General features: G+C 36.4%; 2 protein-coding genes across 9 annotated transcripts; one reads left to right on the top strand and one right to left on the bottom strand.

The window, feature by feature from the left end:
* The first annotated feature begins 373 nt into the window (after window positions 1-373).
* Window positions 374-8137, top strand: LOC117921076 (actin-binding protein IPP). Of its 7 annotated transcripts, XM_034838860.1 has the most exons (12): window positions 517-622; window positions 1366-1526; window positions 1941-2122; window positions 2247-2487; window positions 2614-2846; window positions 2954-3025; window positions 3790-4114; window positions 4200-4399; window positions 5691-5767; window positions 6776-6877; window positions 7437-7623; window positions 7736-8137. In XM_034838860.1, coding segments are annotated over exons 1-12 (1872 nt in total). In that variant the 5' UTR covers window positions 517-620; the 3' UTR covers window positions 7826-8137. The 7 variants fall into 7 exon arrangements, with proteins under 7 accessions (XP_034694750.1, XP_034694748.1, XP_034694754.1 ...); XM_034838859.1 differs by lacking the exon at window positions 517-622 and adding an exon at window positions 374-509 and having other exon boundaries at window positions 2247-2846; XM_034838857.1 differs by having other exon boundaries at window positions 516-622; window positions 2247-2846.
* A 503-nt stretch (window positions 8138-8640) lies between these two features.
* LOC117920927 (protein SIEL) lies at window positions 8641-17200 on the bottom strand. Of its 2 annotated transcripts, XM_034838630.1 has the most exons (9): window positions 16445-17200; window positions 15402-15482; window positions 14440-14703; window positions 13875-14066; window positions 13196-13336; window positions 12753-12842; window positions 11310-11824; window positions 10224-10777; window positions 10023-10141 (listed from the first exon to the last, which is right to left on the bottom strand). In XM_034838630.1, the coding sequence occupies exons 1-9, from the start codon at window positions 17111-17113 to the stop codon at window positions 10122-10124; spliced, it is 2526 nt and encodes an 841-aa protein (XP_034694521.1). In that variant the 5' UTR covers window positions 17114-17200; the 3' UTR covers window positions 10023-10121. The 2 variants fall into 2 exon arrangements, with proteins under 2 accessions (XP_034694520.1, XP_034694521.1); XM_034838629.1 differs by having other exon boundaries at window positions 8641-10777.
* Window positions 17201-17646: the final 446 nt, after the last annotated feature.

Raw genomic sequence — 17646 nt, 5'->3', positions numbered from 1 at the left:
CCATCTCTTGAAGCAAGAAATCACAATAGTCCACTCTAAAGTAAAGATAACCTTCAAGTTGAGGGTACCTAAAAGGTAAAATGATATCACTTTTTGAGTTGCTTTTGATGCAAGTATATAATTGTGCTTAATTCTTGCCATATATCCACACTATTCAAACTATCAAATTCTTTTAATAAATTGATATTATTTGAAATAAATATATCAATTTGAAAGAGTAAAGCTAAAGATATCAATTTTCATTTTTTTTATCATCAAATTGCAAGATATTTGTACATTGAGGTGGGTCTATGGGGAAATTAATTAGAGGAGTGTTTAAAAGGAAAATAAAATAACTCTATCAGAGAGATGCACTGAAACGTACAAGCACATGACAGCGAGGGAGCCACCAAAACGCGCCCAGCGTGGTCTGTTCCACTCCTTCTCCATTTAGTTCAACTTTTTGCAGTTGATCAGACATAAAAAAACGTCCCATCCCATTTCGCGCTTCTGGACAGTCTGGTTTCAGAGTAACCATTTCTCACCCTTCTCTCTCTAAAAGTTTTCTCTGTGTACAACCCTCTGATGCTTTCTCTATAGAACTCTGTAGTCAATCACTCCATCTTCTCTTCACAATAGAAATGTGAACACTCTTATCTGAACCTGATGAACTTGATTTTGCTTGTTAGTCGCGTAGTTGTTCGTTTATTTTTCGTATTTTAGGGCTTTTTTTGGCATTTGATTGTGGGCATAGCGGAACGAGATTGCGTGATTTCTTCTCACTTCTGTATGCAGTTTTTGGTCTTATTCTGGGAAATAATCTCTAATTCAATGTTATTTGTTTCCTGCTTATTCATCGCGTGTGATGATGCTCTGAGTCTTTTTAGTTTGGGTTCATTTTTTTGTGTTGTTGCTTTTGGATATCTGGGTTTTGTGAGTAAGAAAATGCTGGGAATCATTGGTAATTTTTTTTTTTTTAATTCTTGGTTTATAGATATATAGGAATTCTTTTTGTATTGAAGTAGTCTGGTATGGGCTAATGTGGTTTATCATTTATTGATGTTCTTCTTTTTCCTAGAAGTTTAATCCAATTAGAAATATGTTTTTCCTTCTACTGTTTGGACTTCTAAAACTATTACAAAAGCTTGATAGTGGATCAGGATCATGTTTGATGAATGGAATTTGGAAGAATTTGTTAGAGATTTTCTTGTTATTGTAGGTTCTTTTTTTCAAAGGGAAAATATCATTTATATGCGACTTTTTACAAGAATTAAAATTTTCAAAATGACTTTCATTATGTATATTAACATAAGGCTTTGTTTGTATCTTGGAATTTATGAGGGAAAAAAATAATTAGGGATCTCATTGTCTTTTGTTTGATTACAGGATGGTCTTAGGGAGGAAAGCTGATGGAAGTTCACCTTTTACTGCAAGCCCATCGAATAGTTCCATAAGCGCTAGAAACTTGAGGAAGGGTCACCTTGGTGGAGTCATATTTGGCTGCAAGAACAGCACCATAAAAGAATGTCTTTTTAAACAACTCTTTGGTCAGTCTACTTTTTCATTTGCATGTTAAGCAACTTGCATCTGTCATTTGATCTTTTTCATATTTTGATTGTCACTTTTGCTCTTGTATCATACTAAATGATTGAAGTTAAATTAACAATCTACTCATAAATCATAGTTTAGGAATAATAGTATGCACTAGCATATTGTGCTTTCTTGTAATCCATATAATATTGACTCTATAACTTAAGCATTTTCATCTCCATGTCGGAATTCTTTTGGTTGGCCTAAAAGAAATTTAATCTATTTATATGATTTGAGCTTCTCATTCAATAATGTTTCAACCTATAATCTATATTACTTTGCGAGGAACATGACGATTACAGTATTTGTTTTTTTGCTTGTTTTGGCTCCAAGAACTCATGTTTGGTTTTTTTTGCCCTGAAAATTTTCAGGTTTACCAGCTCAACATTTTTTATATGTAAAGAATGTTGATCCTGGTTTGCCACTGTTTCTATTCAACTACAGTGATAGGAAATTACATGGAATATTTGAAGCTGCTAGTCCTGGTCAAATGAACATCAATCCATATGGATGGACAACAGATGGTGCGGAGAGAACACTCTATCCTGCACAGGTATTATATGAGGTTATCTCTGACATGGCCTAATTATTTTTCATTTCTGTGATTATGTTAGAGGCATGCTTGGTTATGTTTAAGAAAGATTCTAGCACTAAACATCTGATGTTTCTTCATGAAGGTTCAGATCCGTGTCCGGCTACAATGCCAACCACTACCTGAAGAGCAATTTAGACCAAGTATTGCAGATAACTACTACAGTCAGAGCCATTTCTGGTTTGAGCTGGACCATGCTCAAGCAAGTAAGTTGATCTCCTTATTATCATCTCGAGCAGTTGCTCCAAGTGCTTCTGTGCCACAAAATTCTGCAGCATGGAGGACTCTGTTCCGACCTCTGCCCCTATGCAACAAGAAAGAGGAAGGTGAAGACTCTAAGCCACCTTCAAAGATTGATTCTGCTCATTCTGATCAGTTAAATAGGAAATTGGGTTCTTCAGATGTTGCTCCATGTTTAGATGAAAGCAATTTACCCCTTGAAGCTCCCTCAGATAAACAGGTGGTGGAAAATGATGAGAAGAGCCTTATACTTTCAAAACTTGAGGAATTGGTTCTTAATCGAGAATATAAGGACTCATCTTCATCGAGCTATGTAGAAAATTCTGCTGTTGTGAATGATTCACATTTGGATGACAATGGTCTTGTAAAGGAACAAATGGTTTTAGAATACAGGAATGAAGATAGTCCTGTTTCTTCATCTGATTTTCACCCTGTCACTGCACAGGTAGTTGAGAAAGTCACTTGTCCACTGGTCTTTGACTTCCTGGGGCATTTCTGATAGATTTGTTATATTTCCATCTGTTTTGATATTATTATTCTTTTGTATTACAGTTGATCAGGGAAGAGCTAAAGGGTTTCAAAGCAGAATACATTCGAAGGATGAGTTACATGGAGCAGAGGCTGGTGCTTGTCATATTATTAATCTTAGAGTTTTCAATTTCCTTAAGTCCTTTTCTTATGCTATTTGCTGGTCGTTTCAACAAAGTTAAATTGGAACATGCACCAAAATTTCCTTGGATTTTTATTTTTTGCATGGCATTCTTGATGCATTTTGACCTGCATTATAGTTCCTTTTATTTAGGAATCATATTTGGCTCCCTAAGGGTGCCATATACCTAAAATACGAATGCATCTTCCTATATTGAAATGGGCCTTCTTCCCGAATCAACTATGAGATATGTATGGGTTTATTTGTTTGGTTTCATGGACTGCATAAATGGTAGGTTAGCTTTCTTTCAACTAGTCTTTGCTAAAATTTTTAACTGGTCCCCCTCACACCACCAACCGGCCTCCTAGGAATTTGATGCCAGGTTCATAGCTGCTTGTAAAATAGTATCATACCTTGATTCACAGTACTTTGACCTAAAAAGCCAATTACAAATAGTAGGGATGAGGTATGCTGGTTCCATTTCCATTTCTTATATAGTACCTTCCATCATTTGCTATGCCATATATTGTACAAATGAGAATCCTTAATATTTTGAAATGTCTAAAATTCTGGCTAAAAAAAAACTAGAGATGATGATTCTCTTGGACCATGTTTGTAAAATGTTGTGGAACTATAGATTGATTGTGGACAGTGATGCATCCCTGGTTTTTTTTCCCTCTAAATAATATCATTCTTCCCTAACATGATTTGGATGAAACCTTTTATGTTGGCGTTTCAGGCTGATGCAGAGGAAGAAATTCAACAATTAAAAGAGCATTGTATGATGTTGGAATCTATATGTAGTCCCTCCATGTCACTAGTTGATCAGACTGTGAATGAGTCATTTGATGAAATGAATATGGATCCTGATGATTTGATATTCCTAGTGGGTGGATGTGATGGTGAATCATGGTTATCAACTTTGGATTCTTATTCACCTTCTCAGGATATGAAGAAATCTCTAAGTCCTATGACTATGCCTCGTTCTTATGCCTCAGTTGCAGTGTTAAATGGTGAGCTTTACATATTTGGTGGTGGAAATGGTTCTGAGTGGTATGACACAGGTATTGGTTCTTTCTAATTTCTCATTATTTTCGATTGCTTAAAAAATAATTTTGTTCCTGACATTTCTGCTTTACTTTTGTGAAGTTGAAGCATACAACCTTGTTAGTAACGAATGGACTTTACGCGCTCCTTTGAATAAGGAAAAAGGAAGCTTAGCTGGTGCCGCTTTAAATGGAAAAATATTTGCTCTTGGTGGTGGAAATGGAATTGAATGCTTTTCAGATGTTGATATGTTTGACTTAGATGTTGGACGTTGGATCCCTACACGGTCTATGTTACAAAAGGTAACTCCTACAAATTGCTTAGATTATTTATGCTGTATCAAATTGAAGAATTTGATGGAGGATTTATTGCATAAGGATAAAAGGTTCAAAGTCATATATTTGAGACAAAATAAAGAATTAATACAAAGAATAAGCAGACTAATGTTTTCATTTACTTTCCAACATGAAGGCTTAGCATGAGGCTTTTTACTTGCCTGAAGCTTGTGGCATAAGTTTCAAGGCGTGATGCTGAGAAAATTGTTGCTTGAGAATTTAGTCAGCTCCAAGATTTTCATTTATTATATTTGCAGAAAAAAATAAACTACTTGTGTTCTTTCTTCAAAGTTCAGGCAACTTTTGAAAGATCTCAAACCTTCCATTTGCAGCTTCCTTTTGTCTGGGCAGTACAAGTGTGTTATTATTGTTGTCGTTTTTCACTGGTAACTCTGTTGATAATAAACCATATTAAGACATTCTCCAGCATGGGGTTTGGGATACAGAATGTCAGGATTCAAAACGGTCATCTACCCATTACTTCTTCTCTGAGCAGTAATAGGGAACCAATTGGGATCAATTAAAATTGGAAATACACAGTTTTTATTTTATGATAGTATATAAAAGAATCATTTTGTTCAACCAAAGAATGAGAAAAGTCTATAATTTGCATATTATGTTGAAAACATATCATCAAACAAGATATTTTAGCACAAGGTGTAACATGCACTTTAAAATGTATGATGTGTTTGGATATTATGATAATGAATGTTGATACATATAAACTGACATGAACTGAAAAAGGAAGTTATTGATGCAAGTTCCACAAACATGAGGAATAATAGGTAAATAAGTATATGAACTTATCAAAAAAAAAAAAGGTGAATAAGCATATGCTTTACTGCCAGTACCAAAAGGCCTAGGCTTTCAGTACATTAAAGATTAGCAATTAAGGATGAGAAATCTGTTAAGGCGCCTTTATTCACATGCACATGATTTGCCTATGAAACTGAATTACTTTAAGGATGTGTTTTAGTAAAGTAGTCGTTCTTTTATTTCTTTTTCTTCTTTCTTTTTTGGGTTTGCCCAAATAAGTTTCATTTCGTCTTTTCTTTGTTTATTTTTTTGGAGGCATTTGTCTCCTATTACTTTGTCTATCATTTCCAGTTCTTGGGTTTATACACTTGCAAGTGCTTGATTTGTGCCTTATTTCATTTTTAAAATCATTTACTACCTAGCCAACTGGTATAGTTCTTCTCTCTCTCTCTCTCGCTCTCTCTCTCTCTTCCTTTCCTATCTTATTTGCTTTTTCCTGCAGAGATTTGCTCTTGGAGCAGCGGAGCTTAATGGTGTGCTGTATGCTGTTGGGGGATATGATGGAAAAGATTATTTGAAGTAAGATGTCAAGCTATTTTTTTTTTTTTTTTTTTTTTTAATAGGCAATTCTGATATCAAGCTAATTTTGTATTTTGTTCATCCTCTACACCATCTGTGCATGTATGTACATATATGTATTTACTCTTGCTTTCATAAATGCATAGGGGCTAAATTGAGAATGTTAGGGGGGTTGAAGGTATGTGCTTTGCTATCTAAGTTCATGATACTTGTGCATCAAGCCCAAGATGGCATCCAATCATTTGGTTACTAATTGCTCTATTCTTCTCAAAAGCTTGCAGCCAAGAACAAGTAGCACATGCACTTAACTAATTAAGGTAAAAATATCTGGGATTTTACTATGAGTAGTAATTGGGTGTAACCAAGTACCAAGTAGTGTATAGAGTTGAGTTAAAATGGAAAAAACAGAAGGGAAGAAAAATAAACAAACAAAAATCGACTCCTATAACAGTAGAACAGTCGCAAAGAAGCAGTTCCCTTTCTTTGAGGAGCAGAGAGCAAAAGGTACAGGATAGGAGTTTTTATTTCTCGTGTTATGATCAAGACTAGTTTGTTTGTTTAAGCTTTTTAATTTCAACAAGTTAATAAGGATATCAAATCAGAATTAGAGGATAGAAAATGCCAATAGCATTCCCTTTCTAAGTGATACATGCATATGTGCAACAAAATGATGGGCCTTGGCCGATAGAAAGTCCTTTTACAGCTCGTCAACTGTCTTCACTCATTAATTATGTAGTGGACAAACTGAGCAGTATCTGGTCCGGTAAGTTCTCTGTCCTATAAATTGATGCAGCACTCCTATCTTTCACACAGGTTGGGAGGCTCATTTCTTTTTCATGTTCTCCATTCAATATCACAAGCTGAAGTTGTCTAAAAGCAAAAACCTGTAACATAGATGGGGAAACAAAGTTCTCATTCAAAGTTGATTAACATAGGTTCCATTTCACACTATATTCTCTCTGGTAATATTGTTCTGAATAATTGACTAAATGTTTTCTGCTTCCGCAGTTCTGTTGAAAGACTTGACCCCAGAGAACATTCTTGGACCAGAATTGGAGGGATGAAAACAAAGAGGGGTTCTCACACGGTGGTGGTTTTGAATGAAAAGTTGTAAGTCAATTTCTTTCATTTCATTCAGTCAGCAGTACAGTAGCATTCTGTTGATGACCTTGCCTGTGGGGGTCACAGGAAATGTGATTCTGCACTAAATCTGATATGACACTTTCAGATATTGATACGATTAGCCCACATCCTGACCTTGCTCTGCTTAAAGAAGCTATATTTGGTTAAGAAATGCCATCTTTGAATTGAACTTTACCTCTTTTTTAAAACAAAATACTATTTAAATATGATCAGGTGCTTCACATGTACTCGCATGTGGAGTCTTCTGCTGCTGGTACTGAATGCCCCAAATAATTTCCCAAAGAAGATGAAAACTCTTTCTAGTTATCACTTTGCAGTTGTGATTGTATTGGGGTAGCTCCCAACATATAGAGGCAACCATCAATCTGAATCTATTAGAGAAAAAGGGAAAATATTGTTTATCACTGAATAGAAGCATAGAGTAAAATATTCTATTTCAAATAATGACTACAGTTGTCTGCGACTGTGCCCACTTAGCCAGATATCAGCACTAATATAGATTAAGATATGGATAATTCTCTCACAGATATGCTATGGGTGGTTTTGATGGAAATACAATGGTTCCAAGCGTTGAAATATATGATCCTCGTCTTGATTCATGGATGGATGGGGACTCACTGAACCAGTCAAGGGGATATTCAGCTGCTGCTGTTGTTAACAAGTCTATTTATGTAATCGGAGGGGTGGAAGATGGTGAAAATGTTGTTGGCACTGTAAGTTGCTTTTTTGCCATAGTTTCCTTCATGCATAATTTTTATGTTGGTATATCAATCCTACCAGATGATTTTTGTTTTTAATGTTTTTTTTTCCCAATTACAATGACAGGTTGAACTTTATGAGGAAGGTGAGGGCTGGCGAGTGATAAAGCAGACAGCCATTGGGAAAAGGTGTTTTGCCTCAGCTATAGTTCCATGAGGGAACAATATTTGATATGGTGGCAAATGGGTAGAGGCTTCATGTCGGGCATTTTTTGTGAAGTCATGGGATGGAAAGCTACCCGTGTTCAGCAATTGAGTGGGAACATGGGAGACTAAAATCTTAAATGGCTCTCACTTTTGCCATTTTTGGTAATCCTTGAATCAGCCTTCCCCATTACGTCGTAGCAATGTAAAAGCATTTTGATTTTGGTCATAAAGTAGTATAGTTCTGCCATTTTCATGTTTTCCTCAACTAACTCCTTTCGGCAAGAGATCTTCTATGCATTGGTGAGCTTAGTTGTTTTCTTTACCCTTCTCAAGAAAAATCTCAGGAGGTGAATTAGAGATTGAGATAGGAAGTGAGTTCAAATGAAAATTTTGGTTTCTTTTTAATCGTCTCAAGAAAGTTTGACAGAGAGATGGGAAAGACGGGGCAGATTGTGTGAGCATCAGTGTGATTTTATCCTCTCCCACTTTTTGGTTTATTTTTTAAGAAGAGTTGTGAAGAAGTGGGCTTGGCAAAACAGTCGAGCTGCATTGATTTTATGGAGAAGCGAGGATTGACTGTAGGAAGAAGAGGCTGGAAGGTTATCTTTTTAGATATTAATAATGAACTAACGGAGTATTTCAAACTGACCAACCCTAAACGCTACTCTTTAATTGGTCGCTATTTTTAACTTGCTAAATGGTTGGTGACACATCAACAAATTTGTCACCAGCCTTTTTTTTTTGCCTTCTTTTTGGCTGCGTTGTGTGGTGTTTAGACCCGGCTCTACCAAATGAAGATAAGAGTTGATGCAAAGGGGGAAAACATTGAAAAAAAAAAAGCCTCACACTTGTATTAATTCCGCATAAATGATTAATAATTATAAGTACACAATATATGTATAGACAAGCGCTCTGTATTATCGTCTGCTAATAGCCTGACATTACATTTATACATGAACATTTAAAGAGGTTACGTCAACAACAATCCCCACTTACGGACCATTTGCCTACACTGCAGACTTAGAACTGAGTGAGCTGCCCCTCCCTCTCCCAGGTTTAGGAGAGTCGGTCTCATTATCTTCACCCAAGTTTGGGTGATTATGCCCCTATATTGTCACGTGTTCAACAGTTGCTTCCAAGCCTTTCATAGATGCCACTTGACGAACCCTGTAACTGCCTTCCTCCAGATCATGCCACATGTTTCGTGATGCCTCCTTACTATTTGCCTTTCCCCATTAGAGATGTGTTTAGCTTCTGAAGTTCCTCTCAAAAATCCACTATCATGCATTCATGCTCGTGTCCCTCTGCTCCCTTGCAACTCTTCAGATGTCAACCCACATGTCAAAGAAATCCTTTCTACCTTGTTAAAGGCGAGTCACCTCTGTTTGACTGATTTCAACATCTATCTGCGCGGTGAACCTTTAACTCATTCCACAGGCCAACAAATGATAGAAAAATCAACTTGATTCACTAGCCCACAAACATCGTTTAGCTAAGATCATTTTCATTTGGAAAAAATAATAGACCCATAAAGGTTTTGCACCGAGCCAATGCAGATGGCTGTACATGTATACGATGTTTATCATTATGCTTCACAAGCCACTTGTACAAACACCAAACCCCAACTAAAAAACCCGCCACATAGAAAAATAAAAAATAAAATAAAAAAATCAGAACATAGGCAAGCGTATCAAAGCTGAAAGTATTTGATATTTTGATTAGAAGTCTCTGGAATCCAGCTGTTTGTTTGAAAAATGGCACTCCGGCCTCCCATTCGGATGCTTCCACAACCCCTCTTTTCTTGAAAAATAACACTCCTGCCACTTCTCCAGAAAAAGAAACAAGTGCACATCTTGTCCAGCATTTTGGTGAATATCGAACCCAGATCCTTCTTCATTGGAATCTACAACTTCCATGTCCATTCAAAAGGATCTCAAATGAAAATGGATTTAACATCTTGATTCATCCTCGACTTTTGGCCAACAAACCCTTGGATGTAATAAATACTCCCGTGATATCCCAGCAACACAAAAATTCCATTCAGGTTTTAGCAATCATGCCAAGATAAACTTCTTTTTCCTGGCAAATATACACCAGCTCCCTTGTTGGGCCACCACAATCAGTGATCAAGTTAACATCCTCAAACAAACATTCCATTCCTATGCATACCCTCAAAGTGAGAGACATCGCTTTTGGGGTTCTGTAAAAGGGTGCCATAAATGTGAATTTCCTGACCTCATCACAGCCTCCAGATTGGTTTAAATCCAAAAAGACAAACTCCATTAATTGTTCATGTACAATCATCCTCAGCCACAACCTATTCTCACTGGAAACATTATATAAAGTGATCTCAAGAGGTATACCAACAGGTAATCCTGAAATGAAAGGAAGTGGTTCAGTGTCATTACCAGGAAGATCTATTTCTGCCTTTATGTGCTTCGGACTTCCGCTCAACCTAAACTGCTTGAGGGAGAAAGATTCAAGTAACCTCTTCAACAGAAATGGCCTACAGGAAGCTCCATCATTATATGTGTCAATTTCACCCAATGATTTCTTGAGTTCTACGACAAAATTGTAAGGCTCAATAGAACCTTCTTTGTGAAGAAACTCTGCATGAGAAATTATCATTGACAACTTCTTCAAGGTAGCATTATGGCAGCAGATTTCAACTTTAGACAGCCTCAGAATGCAGGTCACAAGTATCAGCTCCAAAACATGCAACTCCTCTTCTTTACTCAATCCCCTGAACCTATACCTCATTTCTTTAAGGTTCCTGTCCAGTTTTCCCAATAAAAGGTTCAACTCTCCAATTCTATAAGACTGGGTCTTTCTTGGAGGCAGAAAGTGCTCCCAGACCTTGGCAAGCAGTTTCACAACCCGGAGATATTGAAATGTAAAGGCTAATGTGTCAGCAGATACAAGTGAGTCACTCATATATGTTGCCAATTCTTCCCTGAAACTCCTACATTGTCAAAAAACCTGAAGTCAATAATATTAAACAAGAGAAAATCTGGTAATAAAGTAAAAGCACAGGCCAAGAAGGGGTGTGCCAAAGCAAGGCCTACGAAAGGCACCTCCAAAATGAAGAATAAAAGAGAAAGTCAATAGAACACTAACCCATCCTAACAGTCACCTATAATTTGGCCCTTTCAATAAATCTATCTATATGTTCATCAACCTTGGAATTATTGGATATGTTATAATTTTGGTCAAACAGTACTCCAGAACAGCAGATGTTCCTCAATCCATAAACCAGTCCTCTCTCCATGAGCAGTATGCACAATGCACAGAGAGGCATAGGGTGCTCATCCAGAGATGAGTTTCCATGGGGTTTCTAATTGATGAATCCTCTATACAAGTTATGAAGTACCAATCTATTACCCTAAGCAGAAGTACTAATTTGAACCTTAAAACAAGGAGGCAATGGGTACAAAAATAAGACTATGGCCTATACAGGCATTAAATATGTCAAGGAAAAAGAAATGCTTTACAACCTCAACATCCTCAGCACTTCAGCCATGCATCCCTTTTGTACCAAGAACCAGATATCATTAATCTTTAAAAGGATAAGCTTTATGGACTTGGCTACTTCACTGTGCACCTCAAGTTGGCAATCTAAAAGTGGAGTTGCTGACTTCCTGGGCTCTAACCTCTTCTGATTTTCATTTTCAGAGGCCCCCTGCTGCAAGGACATGCCAGCAGGACTAATCATATCAATGCAGGAACAATTTGGAATATCACCTTCAATCATGGGAAAAAATGACTCTGAGTTATCAACTATGGTGGATTTACTGCAGTGAGACAAGTAAGCTAAAAGGGTATTTTGGTTCATGACATCCTTCAAAGCATGAGAAATCCTTCCTAGCAGTGTAACCGCATAAGAAAAAATTCTAGATGGAATGCTGCAAACTTTCTGAGCTTCTGAAAGTGGAGCTGAGATGGCCAGCACTAGCAATGCAGCAACTCTCACACTATCAAAGTCCAATCTGCCTTCACATGATGGCTCTATCTATGCAAAGGAAAAGATGGTAAAAAATTAACAACGGTTTGATCTCATAAACACTAGTGTAACAACTAATAACATAATACAAGGGGGAAAGGGTATATTATCAAAAACTTGAAAATTGCAAACCACAACATTGCACAGCATCTATGATCAACCAAATGATGAAGACAAAAAAACTCCACACTACTATTATGCAACTCAACTGAGAGATATATGAAACTAAAGTAATTTACAAATGGTTCCAGGTTTCTTCACAATCTTTTCATAATCACTTAACACAAGGATGGTTTTTAGCAATGCAGCAGACATATTCACCATGGTGTCAGCATGCTATTCAGGTTGCTTTTTTATTGTTTTGAACATCTATTACTTAATATTTAGTTGTCTAAGGATTTGATTTCAGGTCCAATCATCTAATAACATGCATACAATGAGTTCCCTGAAGAAGCAAAATCTGCAAAGTTTTCAAATCAATTATGCTGGTGCTATTCTCACTGGTTTAAACAGCAGGAGGTATAGCCAGGAAGGATGTGTAACAGGATCCCATGCCCCTTCAATGCAGGGAATGCAATACCCACATGGTATCAAGTTCCACAAATACAAATTTGGATAAGAAACACTATAGTTTAAAGATATGTATGTTGCAAGTTCTTTGAATCAGATAAGTCTAAGACCAAAATTTATGCACAACTCAGACCATGATTAGTTCTTTCATGTAATTAAGTGGGTAATTGTTATCAACTTAAGTTAATCTCCGGCTCAATCAAATCAACAATTTGAAGGATAAATTTTTTAATAGGTGATCCTTCATGAAAATCAAACAGGCCACAATCAAGAAGAAGTGGTCAAAATATTCATGTTTAGCTAAAAACGAGCAAGAGGAGACAAACAATAAGTGATGCACACATAGCATCTATAAGACTGTGCTAACCTCTTGAGAGAACTTCTTGATGATGCAAACCACAAAGTTACCATGATTCCGTCCAATATCAAATAAAACAGAGAATATATCAGCTTCATCCTGGATAGGAAAACAAACCATCGATAATTAAAGGGAAAAAAATAAAAATAATATAGCACATAATGTCAAAATTAGGACACATCCTCCTACCCACCTGTATAGGAAGGATAGCATGTACATAAAGAGATCCAGAAAATAACATTTGAGAAAAATAGACCAGGACAAGACAATAGAAAAACAGAGATTTATAATGGCTGAAGAATTGTTTGTCTTTCTAGAAGCCAGGTTAGTTTTATTTAAGATTCTTATAAGATGAATTTTTCAAAGAATTCTCAGAAATTTCCAGGGAAAGGCATGTCACAAGTTAGTAAACTTAGAGTAACAGTAAACAATCAAATAAAGGAGCAACAGACCTGTGGATATACTTCCAAATTTTCCAGAAGGCCATCAATAGATGATTGAAACATCTTTAAATCATGTAGCTTCATCAGTCGAAGAATTTTCCTTGCAGTAGATCTTATGAAGGTACTGTTGTCAACTAGAGTACCAAGGAACTGTAGGCTCAAACAATGGCACACTATTAACATGGTGCATGAAAAAAGCATTTTATAGCTATGTTACAAAAAATTTCTTGGTTTGTTACAATAGTCTGGAAGAATGAAACCAAAGAATAACAATGAATTCAAAAGCAAGGAAATTTTAAAGAATTATTACGATCAATAATCAGGAAATAATATTTTTTTTAAAGAGATATTTTTTTCTTATTTTAGCATTCAGACAACTGAAGGAATTGCCTCGAAAAAACTCCAAAAGTACTTCATATATTAAATACCAGAGACCAAATGCAACAGCCTCTCATGAAGAAAAGGTAATTTTAGATTCACAGTCCCCCAACAAGATCCAATCATGGGAGTTCAAAGTCTCCCAATAGATCAGGCAAAGACATTGAACACATTTGTTAGAAGTTTACCATGTGAATGTGCTTGCAGCCTCACACCAACAAAAAGTACATGCACTGAACCCATCAAACATTCATATATACAGTATAACTTTGGATCCTCTTAAAGAATGTAAGATGGATCAGAAATTTACCATGTGCATGTGTGTTTCTTGAACCTTAAGATGGTCACATGTTGCCATATGATGCATTGTTTCCAGAGCTCGTAAACGGACATTCAGTGAATCGTCATTTAGCACATCCATCAACAGGTTTAAGGCTTCACCAGCAAACTTTGCTGAAAGGATTGTGAGCGTATGCAAGGAATGACAGGCAGACCATCGTACCTTCAGATTATACACAATATTTTCACAATTACAAAACATGCCTAAAGAGAAAATAGCATTGAGCTGCACGGAATGAAGATAGCTGAATCCCAAGAATGGGCTGTAGTATAATCTAATAACAGTATGTCATACAGTTGGTGAGTGATAGATATGCTAAAAGTCATATTTTTATGAAAGTGAGCATGAGAATCTGACCCATCAAATGAAAGCTCATAACCTGTGCTGTGCAGCGTGCATTTGGATATACTATGTTGTCATTTAATTTAACTCTGATATAAAATGCAAGGGGGGACAAGATATGGCAACCCAAAAAATGCATCAAATGTTCTCTACTAGAATAAGATTAAAGTGGAACAAAAGTCCAAGATGTCACCTCATAGAATTCATCCTCAAGCCCATGAACAAAAGCTCCAGCAGCAACACATGCCTGTATGTCAAAATGTTTTGGAATGTACTGACCAAGAGATTTTCTTTTTGCGCTGCACTGACCTAGAGGTTTCTTCTCTTTTGTGATGCCTAGCACCCTCTTAGATAAGGTTTGTAGCAGAATATCCTCTGATACAACTCCTATCTTTCCAAGGGCATCAAAAGCTGCAACCCTGACTTCCATACTCATATCTCTTACCATAGAACAGAGCTGCAAGCATTTGAAATGAATGGGTGTCAGGGAAAGGATTCTATAAAATACTTCATTATTGGAGGGTGGCACCCATATTGAGACAAGATGACAGGAAGAGCAAGTCCTACCATAAGGCTGATATGGGGTTGAGGATGGTGTTTTCCTTGAAGATTCCCCAGACAAAAATGTTCTCTAATCAAATTAGCATAACTATCCAATATTTTAAATGTATGGATAGTCTATAACAAAAAATTAATATCAGAAATAGAAAGGGTACATGCAACATAGCCAAAATCAGTCCAGGACAGGAACTGAACTAGGACAGTCTCAAGCCCTCTACTGGATAGCTATGCGAATTTGTGATAAGCTAATAACAGGAGCACCAACTTCAGTCTCTTCCTGTCTCCCTGTCACAAGTACTAATCCAAGTTTAGCAAATACAATGCTCCAATTCCTCTTATCAAATTAAGTTAGTTATGGTACTGACAGTGGTCAGTACCACAAACAACTGATAGCTACATGAACATTACAAAGGGAAAATTTAGTAAGAAAATTTAGCATGAGCTGCTTTCAGAAGGCAAACTACCACTTTTACAATGATAACAATTAAGGATAGCACCTTAATCAATTCAAGTATTTCAAAATTTGATGAGCAAGCAAGGGTGACACTTGAAAATGAAGTGTTATAATAATATATAAATCGTGTTTGAAAGTACCCGAACAAATACTGCATCTGACCAATATCTTTTATTCATCTCTTGGACGGATGCCACAAGCATTTTCCCCCATTCACTGACCTGGATTCACAATGCAGATGAAGCCCATTAGTAGTGTTCTACTCCACAAATCCCCCATGTGGTAAGGTAGGACACCCTCCCATGCATCCCACTGAACAGATTGTGTTAACCAAACAGAAATTATAACTAAAGGATAAAGGGGTGGGAAAAAAAAAAAAGAAAAGAAAATTCCTTTTTGACCATATAAGCTTATTTGAGTGCACCACTCTTCTAATTGGTAAGAGAGAAGGGTATTATTAACTTCTTGAACATAGAAGAGTGGTGTTAAAACTGGCATAAGAGACTGATTTATCAAGGATCTCAATATAACTGAATAAATAAAGGATTCTTTGGTTTGATGTGATAATTTTTTTTTTTTTTTTTTTTTTTGATGAGTATTGATGTGAAATTTGTTACTGCAATCGGTTAAATTGTAAAAAAATATTAAAATTTTTTTGATAGGTAAAATATATATATATATATATATATATATATATATATATTTACAATTTAACCCATAGCAATAACAAATTTCACATCATGAAAAAAAGGGAAGCAAACTGCATCATTAACCTACATTCAGGCAGATAAAACTATTAACGAACCTTCTAAAGTCCTTGGAAATTGATCAAGGCTATAAGGTTTCACATGGAATTCACAACAAGAACATCGAGTATCTATTTCACCTGGATGAGCCAATTTGTTTTCAATCAACGATTGTGCAATTGTTTACAACATAAGGAATTCGTAATTCCTATTATTTCCAACCCCCCACCCCTAGTGGCAATGTGTGGGCACTGCAGTTGATGGTTAAAATACTATTACCTAAACGTGATGGAATAACAGATTAAACTTTCATACTAATTCAATTTTTGTTGTATTTCAACAGGCCCTTCGAAAATGAACACAAGAAAATAATGTTCAACAAAAAGATTAGAAGACAGAAATTAAAGAAAAGAAGATTCAGGCAATCAGTATCTTACAGCATGAACTGCGGCACACCTTACGGAATCCTCCGCATCACCTAGAAGCTCAACAGCACGACAATAGCATCCCTCAATCACGCCACAATCCTCAATAACACTGGACTTGCTCAAACCGACCAAGCCATCCAAAGCAACTCTCCTCACATAAGGATACGGATCCTTCGTAAACCCTAGCATCACTGTAAGCAACACATACGGCCGAATTGGAAACCGGAATGCATTGGAGAGAAACCAGGACCGCACGGACACAGACGGACCGAAGCAAAGCGATACAAAGAACCGGTCATCGAGGTCATCCATCGCGGAAGCCAAGGAACGATCATGCTCGGCAATTGAGGAGAGTACGGCAAGGGATTCGGCGGAAAGGCGAGTGGAGTCGGAGCGGAGTAAGTGAGAGCGGACCGAGTGGAATACGAGGCCAGAGAGACGGCTGTGGTGGAAGGCGATGTCGGAGAGAAGTTTGAGAGTGTGGTGAAGAGCGCGAGGTTCGGTGGTGAGTTGCAGAAAACGAGTTAGGGTTTCGAACAGTGCCGAGATTGTAGAATCAGAGGTTGAAGAGTTTATGATGAGAGACCTTGCAGAAGCTAGGGCTCGAAGATTCAGACGCTTATCGTTTGTGGAGAGACTGAGAATACATTCACAGACGCTCCCTAAGTGCTGTTCCATTGCAAGTTTTGCAACCAATGCAGCCCCTTTGCTTTGCCGCCTTCTTCGTTGTACACCAGGCGCGGCAAGCAAGCAAAAAAGCCCGCTCAAGAGTCGAGTCAACCCTGGTCCACCCAAACGCACCGTTTGAAAATAACTTTTATATATAATATTTTATTTTTAATTATAGTTTATATTTGTATAATTATTTTTCAAAATGAGTTCAAAAAATAAATAAAAATATTTTCTAAAAACACCTTTATTCTCTATTTTGAACAAAAAAAAAACACTATTTTTCTTGTTAAATGTGTTTTACTAGTTTTTTTGTTCCAAATAACAAATTTTAAAAACTATAACAAAAATCTATTTAAAAACATGATTTTACTATTTTTGATTTTTTAAAATACATTTTAAAAAAAACTAGTGTTTTAGTTTTAATCATTTTTTCACATTTGTATAATTATTTTTTAAACAACCCTTAAAAAAATAATTAAAAGATTTTTCTAGAAAATACTATATTTTTTATTTTTAAAAACAAAAATTTGATATTTATC

The sequence above is a fragment of the Vitis riparia genome, chromosome 8, assembly GCF_004353265.1.
Source record: "Vitis riparia cultivar Riparia Gloire de Montpellier isolate 1030 chromosome 8, EGFV_Vit.rip_1.0, whole genome shotgun sequence".
NCBI classification, from domain to species: domain Eukaryota; kingdom Viridiplantae; phylum Streptophyta; class Magnoliopsida; order Vitales; family Vitaceae; genus Vitis; species Vitis riparia.
This window is presented reverse-complemented; position numbering and strand designations above follow the sequence as displayed.